The sequence below is a fragment of the Cupressus sempervirens genome, chromosome 10, assembly GCF_028749045.1.
Source record: "Cupressus sempervirens isolate cs-2001-9-10 chromosome 10, ASM2874904v1, whole genome shotgun sequence".
Classification (NCBI taxonomy): Eukaryota; Viridiplantae; Streptophyta; class Pinopsida; order Cupressales; family Cupressaceae; genus Cupressus; species Cupressus sempervirens.
In genome coordinates this window covers 429,439,793-429,451,809 of record NC_143127.1, presented here as the reverse complement: position 1 = coordinate 429,451,809, position 12,017 = coordinate 429,439,793, and the positions used below count along the sequence as shown (strand labels likewise).

Sequence of the window (12,017 nt, the reverse complement as noted above, 5' to 3'; positions counted from 1 at the left end):
GAAAGAAAGCCTTTGTCACTTGCACTAGGTTAGTTAAATATGTTGAGGATGTAATTAAGTGTATCAAGGACAATGAAGAAAAGCTAGAGAGGCTAGCTAGTGAATTTGAGTTGGTCATTGTGTGTGTTAGAGCTTCTTATTGTGTATGTATTGTATTGTAATATATCTTGTGTACTTGCAATGTGCATGAGTTAGTCCTTTGTGTATATGTGGTGTATTCTTAGGATTTCCAAGTGTGTGTGATTTGTGATATGACCCGTATGAATATGTGTAAGATAGTGTAACTAATTCTTAGTAATGATGGTTATGGAACCAATACTTGATGAAAATGAGTATCTTAATTATAATGGACTACATTATAAGATTACACTTAATTAAAGTCATGGCTAAGAGGGATTAGAGATCTTGCCAAGATGGAGAGTGAGATCACTCTAACTATGAACTATGAAGTCTTTAACTTCCTCAAGAGGATACATAGGTAGGTTCATCAGGAGTGAACCTTCAAGGCTTAGGTCTAGGTTTAGGGATGTCCCTAGACATGGAAGCTAAACGCTCTCATGAGAAAACATGAAGTGTGATATCTATTTGTCATCATCTTGGTGAACAGAGGAGTTTTATAATCATCGCTTCTAAATTAAATGGAAAGTGATTGGTGGAATAAGTCAAGAATTGATGTTTAATAAAGACAAATTAGTAGCAATTGAGGGTTGTTTTTGTTGTTGTTCCGTAGGAAATTGAACATCTATCAAAATCTCAAAATACATTATAATGCATCTCACTTGTCTAATATATAAGAGATATAAAATATGAAACCCAAAACGATATTACAAAACCATAGGCTAAAACCACCCAAAAAAAGGTGTACAAAATATGCACTATTGAACTTATGACATAATGATAAGTAGTCATGACTTACATTCAAAAATTTGTTTTAAAAAGTTTTTATTATATCATATTAGAGAATCATCAAATTAAAAAGTTATTTTTTTAAAAGTAATAAATTAATTTTATACAACAAGAGCTCTTTGTGAGCTGGAGTCCCTGCCTTTTGGGGTCATAATGGAGTTGTAGATGTAGAAATTGTTTGGGAAATTATTTTTTAGTTTCAATTTTGTGTATGTCAAGAGGATATGCAAATAGCACTGGATGAAAATAAACTAAGTGATGCCTAGAAGGCCTTCAAATCATTAAGAAATAATGGGGCATTTCATACTAAGAATTCAGTAAATAGATTAGTGAAGGAGCTAGCCTCTGCAAATGATTCGTCTAACCTCAAACAAGTTTTTGCCACTGCAGTTGTTGTGTTGGAAAAATAGCCACAAAGCTAAATTCGATACCTGGTTTGGTTTCCATCTTTGAAATAGGTAAAATGTTTGCACCCGCTTCAACCCTTATGGGAACACTGCTGAAAAACATATTATGACCCATCAGAAAATGTGTTGTAAAGTGTGAAAAACAAACTTTTAACCATCTTACAGAGGCTCATAATCCGGTCGTGCTCCCCAGTCAAAATATAAATTGAACAAATGTATTACTGTTACATTTGAATTACATTTCAAAGCTTTTTAATAGCATATGTTATTTAATTTTAGTTGCCTAATTTAATAATCAAAATACTAATATTTAATATAATAATAAAGTCAATAATCAAAAAATAACAATAATTTTCTATATATCGAAAAAATTCATAATTACATGAATCTATTGATATTAAAAAATATCTAACAAGCTGAGAAAAAAATAAAATCACAAGTTGATGAGATACCTGTCCTTGTGTTTCTGAAGAAAATGTTGCAGAGAGTGTTTTCTGGCAATGGGAAGATCTGCAATAAAACAACACCATTGAGATAATTCTAAACATTGCAAATGATGTAATGATACCTCAAAAATAAACAATAAATAAAATAATTGATCGAACAGAAAATTGATTTAAAATTTGACTATAGTAATCAATTGTAGGAAAAACTCATCGATCAGGGAGCATTTTAGTAATTAAAAGAATGACTATTCATTCCACTCTTGCATATGAATTCAAAAGAATTGGAAACTTGTACCATACAGAAAGTAAGGGGTCAACCTCAACCTCAAATCTGACACCCTTTCCCAATATAAACAAAAACGTACATATTTAAATTAAGAGTGTTAAATACTAGACCCTAAAAGCCTTTTTACCCAGAACAACAAAATGCTAGCTACAAATAATGTAATTGAAAACATAGACCAACATTTTATAATACATGAGATACTTTACCAGATTGCAAGTGCGAGGGTTGGATCTGGTTGGGACGACCTGGCAGAGGCAGGGTAGGAATAGAGACTTCTTTATTACAAGGAGCAGTAGCAGATGGAAATGAAGGTGCTCTTAACATGGAGTTTGAAGGGGTGCTTATAAATGAATTAATTGGAATCTGTTGAGAAAATTTCTTAAACATATTACTTGCAGAATTCCCACCGTCTGTAAGAAGCATGATTGCTTGCGCCTGAAATTGAAACATGAATCACCTTTTAAGTATCATCAATATCAAATGAGAAAAACATGGCTACCTCAATGTAAGAAATGCCTACCTTGTGAGAAGGTATATCATCAAAAATGTTTACCATTCCAGCATAAAAAATAGTCAGTTGTGTCGTGGGAAGCTTAGTTTTCTGGGACGGTGCAGAAACTGAGCTTAAATAACAACAGAACTTGAATAAGATGGAGACAAAAAGCGGGGTATTTTCTGTCAACAAACATCTACATAAATATTAAAAGCACATGTTCCGAGCATACCAATACGTCGGAGAACTAGGAGGCATGGCACCACGAAATAACCAAGGGTGAATAGTTGTGCGTGTAAATTGTTTTTGCTCATTTCCACAAGTCGATTCAAGTGAACCAATGCCGGCAGGATTTGGAAACAAACAAAATGGTCTCGCCAAGTTTTTATCATTTTCCGAGCTCGATCCTCTAACATCCTCATTAGCATTACTATTGCCTGGGTTGTTTTTCTCTCCCAGCGCTACCACTGACTTGGCGCTTCCATTCATGTGAAATTGTTGGCTCGACAGAGTAGAAGCCTGTATAATATCTTCATTCCCTTTCTCCACCGACACAAAAATGGTGGAATTTTGCTCGCAGTCACCGTCATTCTTCACTGAGCTCGTCATTCGTTCAACCATCTCTCACTAAAAGCTTCCACAAACATCTAGACTTGGAAGCTTCCAGAATGGCGGCGAACCACACCTGTCTTGATCTGCACTCCTATTTACTATTCCTGGACAGCTGTTTATTATAAATTCTCAAAATCAAAAAATCAGAAAAACCCCAGGAAAATATGTCCAGCCAATAGGAAATTGAGATTTTTCATTTGATAAATAGAGTTTTTTAATATTTGCACTCAAACTTTATAATATGTGAACGCTCAGCCACAAATTTTAATTGAGGAGGGTAAAAAGAAAACATTAGTTCCCTGCCTTTAAAAGGCAGGGACTAATAATGATATCAAATTCCCTCTTCAATTTTGAAGTTATCCTAGAACTCTCATAATTTTCAAATATTAGAATTATCAAATGACAAATCTATCCATCGAACATAATATTGATTACATCTATTTAGTGATCTTAGAACACTCATCCAGGTCTTTCCTCTTCTACAATAATCAATGATAATTAAAAAAATAAGAAAGAAAATTGAGACACATTTAGAAAATTCTCAGTCACATAATATACTTTGGAATTTGTAGAATAAAGCAAAACACAACTAATAAACTATCACGTTCTAGACAAGGTGGCATACATCTATCATTACATAAAGGTAGTAAAAAGCCATATTGTGGAGCGTATCCATCACTCGAGAAGAAATTTCAAAGCCGTGTTGCCAAGTGTGAATTGCTTGGTTATTGTCATCTTTTCGACACGTACACAAATGTTGTGATGGAACGCTGAAAATCTCATTCAATAGTTTATGGTCGATATTTTAGTTGGGTGCAGGAAGTGATAAGAAGGAATCTTTGAACTGAAAGACTCCTGGACAAATGGCAACGCATATTTCTCAACATTCATCTCTTATTTGAGGGAAAAGAGAGAACATGGAAGGATTCGATTGGTTTAAAAACAAGAGATAACATGTGGGAGAATTAAAATGCAAAAAGTGCACAAGTAGATTATCATTGGGAAGTGCCCAAAGAAGAGTGGCTTGATAAGATTTGTCAATTTTGTCAAGGTTTGATAAGGGTATATAAAATGAAATGTCACTATAAGTTGGCTGTATAGCATTCAGCCAGTTATTATAATACTTTAATACAAAAATAGAATCAACAGAACCCGTGAGACTTTATGACAAAAGAAAGAACAAGAGCTCTTTGAAAGCGAGAGTCCCTTGTCTTTAGGGAAAAAAATTGGACGTAATATTTAAAATTATGGTTTTGAAAAGAGAAATTATAAATTTTAGCAAATTTATTTTAGATTTTTTATTAATATTTTAAATTTTAGTTTTATAGAATAATGTGGCGATTAGCTATTGTCTAAAAATATACAACTTAATGTAATGCATTGTAAAATCACGAGATTTGAATTAATAGATTTTTAATCAAAAAATTTAAAAAATTTAGAATTTTATTACATAAGTTAAATTTAGAAATTAATTGTTTTAAATTTTTTAATTAATATATAATAAAGTCTATAAATATAAAGCAATACAACTCTTAATAGCAATAATTTATTTTTTAAAAAAATTAAATTTAATAATTATTGACTTATATAAAACTAATTTTTAAAATAATTTAAAATATATTAACATTTTTAAAAACTATTTTGAAAACTAAAAATTGTGATATTAATATTGATAAGAGATTATTTTTGTTGTGGAAGATTAAAACATGACTTTTTTTAGAAATCTAATGAACTTGTGACAGTTATGCAAAAGATAAAGTTGTAATTATTTTATAAATCTAATGAACTTGTGACAAATATGCAAAAGATAAATTTGTAATTAACAAGAGCTCTTTGAGAGTTGGAGTCTCTGCCTCTAGGGAAACAAATTGGATGTAATATTTGTTAAAATTATAGTTTTGAAAAGAGAAGTTATAAATTTTAGCAAATTTATTTTAGATTTTTAGTTAATATTTTAAATTTTAATTTTATAGAATAATGTGGCGACTACCCATTGTCTAAAAATATACAACATAATGTAATGTATTGTAAAATTGCAAGATTTGAATGAATATAACTAACAAATTTAAGATTTTTAAAATTTTATTACATAAGTTAAATTTCGAGATTAATTGTTTTTATTTTTTTTAATTGATATATAGTAAAGTTTATATATATAAAGCAATACAATTCTTAATAGCAATAATATATTTTAATAAAAAATCAAATTTAGCAATTATTGATTTATATAAAACTAATTTTTAAAATAATATAAAATATATTAACATTTTTAAATACTATATTCAAAACTAAAAATTGTGATATTAATATTGATAAGATATTATTTTTGTTGTGAAAGATAAAAACATGATTTTTTATTAATAAATCTAATCAACTTGTGACAAATATTTAAAAGATAAAGTTTTAATTATTTTATAACTCTAATGAACTTGTGACAAATATACAAAAGATAAAGTTGTAATTAATAATGAAGTTGTCACAAATATGTAAAAGATAGAGTGCAATTAATGAATTCATTAATGCATGTTAGAAAATATTGTATTTTTTGAAGTGGGAAAATAAAATAAACCCCACCAAAAATGCAACAGACCAATTAGAAAAAGGTAATAAATCAATATAAATTAATTTAAAAATATAAAGTTTGTTGAACTTTAGAACTTAGTATTTTTTTGAGTTGCACAAATTAGCGGGGGGTAAACAAAAACATTAGTACCCTGCCTATATATAGGCAGGGACTAATAAGAAAATAGAAGATAAATGAGAAACAAAAGTTTTTAAGTGTTATTTAAATGAAATTCTAACTAGAAAGCCTTAATTTTTAATGATTTAGTTGGGAATATTGAAGGAAGAAGATTATGGAAGGGTTTGAAATGATAATTGAGGACAAATTAGATAGAAAAATGCTTAGGGGAAGAAACGTGATATATAAGAGAGAACGTAAAATATTCATGTGAATTAAATAATTCAATCAAAGAGAGTAATTTTTTTAAAATTGTGTCCATGTGATTTTGGGGAAAAACCTATTATACTAGAATAAAAAATAAATTATGTAGAACAAAGAGGTGAATAATATGAATGAATTGAGAAGATATTTAGCTTATTCATATTAAAAAAATTGTAGAAGTTAAACGAAGAAAAGGATTTTGTTGAAAGATAAGTAGATGACAAGAGCAATTGATCATTTGATTTATATGTTATATGTTATAAAACAAATGAAAGAAAAATAAAGTTGATTAGAACTATCATTTGAAATATCACAGACTACCCTATTTAAAAACTTTTAAAACTTAATTATTTTCATAAATTATAGCATATGCTCCTATAAGGCACTAGCTAAGTAGCCCAATATTTGGAAAGCGTCTATCTAGCAGACATAATGGATATTTATTTATTGTTTAATTTTATTTTATTTTGGAAAAGGGGTAAAAATTTATTTTAGAAAAAGCCAAATTACAAAGGCCTCAGGCCCAATCCAACGAACCACTAACCAAAAACCATTAAGTTCTATCTTTTTCCACTAAATGCTTGAAAATCCCCACCAAATCAGCAGGAAGATCCTTCGTATTGGAAATATCCCAACCAGTTCCTTTCTCCGAAGCCCATTTAGCCAAGACATCAGCAACTCCATTCCATTCTCTGGGAATATGACAAAAGGAAATCTCATCTACAAAGCTACTCAAGTGAAGAATCTCTCTAACAAGAGAGGCAATATGCCAGTTACAGTCCTCTATTCTCTGGTTACTTATCATGTCCACAACAATCTGAGAGTCTAATTCACACACTATTCTCCTCCATCCAAGAGAGCAAGCTCGCTCCATAGCCTCCTTAATGGCTAAGGCCTCCATCACGTTATTGGAATGAACTCCTTTGTGAACAGAGAATATGAAACAAACCTTGTCATCTGCATCTCTCCCAATCCTCCCCACACCAGCCTGTCCAAGATTCCCATGGGAGGAGCCATCAGTGTTAATCTTTAGGACACCATCTAGTGGAGGTCTCCATCTCCCTATCCTACACACTCTTCTTTTCAGTGGCTGAGATCTTTTACTACTTCTACTTCCCAACTCTTTGTCCACCAATCCCAAATTCCAAACTATCTTGAAGTCATCAGGATCCACTGGCCCCATCATATCACATTTAGCACCGATAGTTTCCTAAAGCCTGCTCAAGATCACATGCCATAATTTAGTGACTCCCAGGTTGGAGTTACAAAAAATACGACGATTACGCTCCAGCCAAAGATTCCAAAGAATGAAAGAAGGTCCAACAGCCCAAGCCACCTGGAGGAATGAGCTTTTCGCAGGGGGTCTCCCCAAGCTATCCTAGAACTCAATAAGAGATTCAGCATGAATGCATCCATGACACCATGCCTCCCACCACTTATGCCAGATTTCTCTAGAGAGAGGGCATAAGAAGAATAAATGAGAAATATCTTCTCCATGCATCCTATAGAGGGGGTAGAGCGAAGGACCTTGAAACCCTCTTCTCTAGAGGTTATCCCACATAAGACACTTTTTTTGAACAACCATCCATAGAAAAAAATTACATTTAGGCCATGAGAATCTATTCCAAACCTTCTGCCACCAAGGAATTTCCTGAATTTCATTACATTGACTATCCAGCAGAGCATACCCCTGGGCAACATTGAAAATACCTTTACGGCTAGGACCCCAAGCCAGGATATCTTTGTCCTTAGAAGAACTGCACAACCTAAGAGAGAGAAGATTGGCCAACTCCGCCCGAATCTCCGAGGAGCCCCCCGGGGGCTAGTCCTGAGGATCTTTCCAACTAGCCACAATCATCGAACCACATCTCTTCATAGTTTTGAAGTGAACAACTTTGGTCCATCTTGCAGCTGAGAAAATCGAGCATAGAGGCTAAAGATGTGGATGACTAGAGAGAATGGGAGGATAGCCATCCTAGGAGTCTTGCTAGAATAACACACTTGATCCCTCATTACATATCTAGAAGAGGTCGTCCTTGATGAGAGGAGCACCTCTTTTAAGAGTGTCCCAAATAAAGGATCCCTTACCATTTAGCTCCAGTCTGAGAATATCCTGAAGATCCTCTCCTAGGAAATACTTATGGGCCAAAATTTTAGCCCAATCTCGATCTTGATTCTTGTACCATCTCCAATATAACTTAGCTACTAGAGCTTTGACACCAAGAGCCATACATTTAATGCCTAATCCCTGAGCAAACTTAGGCAAGCAAACAGTGTCCCACTTGACCAAGCTCCATTTAGAAGAGAGGAGATTGCCTGACCAAAGGAATTGTCATGACAAAGCATCAAAATCTTTCATAACTCCAATAGGAGGAATTTGCACCAGACACTTGTAAATGGGAAGAGCTTGAATCACAATCTTGAGGAGGGTGACCATTCCAGCTGAGGAGAGCCATCTATGAGTCCAGTGACGCACCTTGCTACGAAATTTTTCCAACAGACCTTGCCAATAATATTTTAGCTGAGTTCCCAGGGCTAGTGGTACTCCAAGATAAATCAAAGGAAGGGAAGTAACCTGAAACTTGAGAATTCTAGCAATCCTGACCTGAATCGAATAAGGAGTATTAAAGAAATAAATAGATGATTTACCTTCATTAATTTGTTGTCTAGAAGCTTTCAAATATGTATCCAAAATTGTTCTAAAGTTCCTTGCTTCATTTATGGTAGCCAAACCCATCAATCCAGTATCATCCACAAATTGGAGGTGTGTGTATGCTGGAATATCATTGTGCCACTTCCACCCTTGAATCAGTCCCTTTTCTACTTGAGATTTTATAAATCTACCCAGAGCCTCTACCATAATGATAAACAGATAAGGAGAGATAGGATCCCCCTACCAAAGCCCCCGAGAAGCAAATAATAGATCAGTAGGTTCTCCATTAATAAGGATTGAAAAGGATGTGGAATTCACACAGCTGAGAACCCAATCCACCCACTCCATATCAAATCCAAAAGCAATAAGCACACGACCCAAGAAATCCCAACTAACTCGGTCATAAGCTTTAGCCAAATCCAGCTTAATAAACATAGCCTTTTCCTTGGACATAGCCATAGAATGAATAGCTTCTAAAGCTATAACCACTCCATCAAGAATCTGTCTACCACCAACATAACCTCCTTGTTCCTCAGAAATCAAAGAGGCAAGAAAAGGCTTAAGCCTTTCAACAATTAATTTTGTGATAATCTTGTACGTGACATTACATAAAACAATAGGTCTAAATTGATCCAACCTGTTAGCTCCATCAATCTTGGGGATGAGAGTCAGGAAAGTAGCATTCAAGGACTTGAGCATTTGTTTATTTTGATATCATTCTTGAACAACTTCTAGAAGATCAAATTTAATAATCTCCCAAAACTCCTGGAAAAATTCAATGGGAAATCTGTCTATGCTCGGGGCTTTACCTTTCTTCATACCAAATACCACCTTCTCCAGCTCTTTGAGCATAACACGTTTTAACGGATCTCTATTCATACTGCCAGACACAAGATGAGGTATGCAATCTAAAATAGCTCTTGTCTCCATCAAGGAAATAGGTTCCTCCTTAGAGAAGAGCCGAGAGAAGTAATTAGTGGCCTCTAAAGAAATTGCCTCCTTGGAAAAGAGATGATCTCCAGAAGAAGAAACAAGAGAAGTAATAGAATTTCCAAACCTGCGAGCTTTAACAGTGTTGTGGAAGAAAGCAGTGTTTGTATCTCCCTCCTGCAACCAATCCACCTGTGACTTTTGTTTCCAGAATATTTCCTCACGAAGCTCCCATTCTTGAATCTCCCTCAAAGCTGAGGATTCTTCAGACATTAAATCAGGAGTCATTCCTTGGTCCCTGATCTGGCAAGTGACACTGTCTAGCCTGGCCTGGGCTCCCCTTAAATGCTCTTGAAGGTTTCCAAAACATTGTTTATTCCACTATTTCAACCTGAATTTCACATGTTGAAGCCTCTTCTCAAAGGTGTACATGGAAGTACCATGAGGGGGCCTACCCTCATACCACCAGGCTATCATAAGTTCCTGAAGGGAAGGATCTCTCAACCACATCAGCTAAAACTTGAAAGAGGGATTCTTAGAGGTCTTGAAAGGAGTGACAGAGAGCTTGATAGGCCAGTAGTCAGAGCCTCTCCAGTCAAGAATTTTTGAACTGGTAGCCCATCTAATATTCACCCAAAAATAAGATACTAGGAACCTATCAAGCCTTTCAGAGATAGCCTCCATTCCACTCCTTCTGTTATTCCAGGTGAATAAGCTAGAAGCGGGTTTAACATCAATAAGGTTCAAAGCACTAATGTTGTCTCTAAGCATTCTAGAAGAAGGACCCAATTGAGAAATTTTGTCCCTCTTTTCCTCTAGATTAGTAATTACATTAAAATCTCCAACAGCAATCCAAGGAAGGAAAGGGTCTAAAGATTGGACAAATATAATATGTGACCACATAAGAGATTTGCCAACTAAATCATTAGGAGCATAAATATTGGAAAACAAGCACCTTTCACCTGTCTCAAAGTGAGAAGCCATAAAAGAGATGGAGGATTTTCTCGTAACCCACCACAGGGGAGTCACCTTCTTAGGATTCCAAAGACAAGCAAGACCACTTGAGTTTCCTTGAGCCTCTACTGCCTACCAGCTACCATGGGGCCATAACTTTGGCCCACAACTATTTAATTCATCAACTAAAAGTTTAGTTTCCTGAATGAAAAAAACATTTGGAGAGTGAGAATGTATCAATCTACGAACAACCTTTTGTCTAGGGATGATGTTCAACCCCCTAACATTCCATGAAACAACAATCATTTAGAAGATTGCAAGAAGTGGGAGTCAATGGGCTTCACAAACCCTGCTTCAACCAAAGTCTCTCCCATCATCTTGACTTTCTCTTGATCCATTTTCCTTTCACTCTTAGCAGATTTTTCTGAGGTCCCTTTTTTAAAGGGCTTTTACCGTAAGCCTCAAATGGATGTAGCTTTAGAGCCTTTTGTGTTGTCAGTCACTCCTTTCTTGCCAGGATGGGTAGAGGCTGTGATATTTGGACTATCATGAGGATGTGAGCCACCAAGAATATCACAACATAACTCTTGAACCAATCCATCTGAGCCAACTGTCTGGCCTTGTACTTCCTCAAGAATCTGTACTAGATTCTCAATTTCCTCTAGCTGGGGTTCCAAAAGAGAGTCATCACCTAGGGGTGTCTCAACAGGTATACCTTCCTTCTGTATCAAGTTCTCTAGCACATTAAACCTGTTGAAGGTGTCATCCCTTTGTCTATTCGTCCAAGTTCTCTTCTGCCCCTTTCCTTTATTATGCGGCTTCACTAGGATAAAACCCTCCTTATCTCCAGAGGGACCAGTTGGCATAGGGGTTTTACCCTTGTCATCCTTAGGGGTCAGCATCGTGGTTGTTGATGATTGAGAAAATTTATTTCGGGGGCATTTGTGTTGCAAGTGCCCATACTCACGACAAATCCTACATTTGAAGGGTAGAGTCTCATAGTCCAACTACTGAATCCATGAACAAGGGCCTAAGAAAATTTCCATAGAATCGGTAGCGGATTAGTAAGATCAACCTCCACACAAATTCATGCATATGAAATTACCTTTTGATCCTTGGTTTGGGTGGCCACCCCAACTGGTTTCCTAAGCAAAAGAGATATTGAATGAAGAATATCCTCTCTCCAAAATTCTAGTGGTAGACGTGGAAGCCGAATCCACACTGGGACCCGAGACGGGATCTCCTCAATGGAATTGAATCCAGTGTGCCAGGGTTTGATGAATAGCCCAACTTGGTTAAAAAAGTATGAGCCTCCTTCGAATACTTTGCTCCTGTCTGACATGCTTGATAAAATAACCATAAAATAGTTGTTAGCCGCTAGTGGAA

At 35.0% G+C, this 12,017-nt stretch overlaps 1 protein-coding gene across 1 annotated transcript in view; it reads right to left on the bottom strand.

The window, feature by feature from the left end:
- LOC149534550 (uncharacterized) overlaps positions 1 to 11,533 on the bottom strand; it is a 70,813-nt gene extending 59,280 nt beyond the window's left edge. The window contains exons 1-6 of the mRNA XM_089806034.1: positions 11,276 to 11,533; positions 2,771 to 3,159; positions 2,566 to 2,668; positions 2,252 to 2,480; positions 1,766 to 1,823; positions 1,338 to 1,405 (exon numbers count right to left, since the gene is read on the bottom strand). Coding sequence (XP_089662160.1) covers positions 1,338 to 1,405; positions 1,766 to 1,823; positions 2,252 to 2,480; positions 2,566 to 2,668; positions 2,771 to 3,159; positions 11,276 to 11,533 — 1,105 coding nt within the window. The remainder of the gene's footprint in view (positions 1 to 1,337; positions 1,406 to 1,765; positions 1,824 to 2,251; positions 2,481 to 2,565; positions 2,669 to 2,770; positions 3,160 to 11,275) is intronic.
- Positions 11,534 to 12,017: the final 484 nt, after the last annotated feature.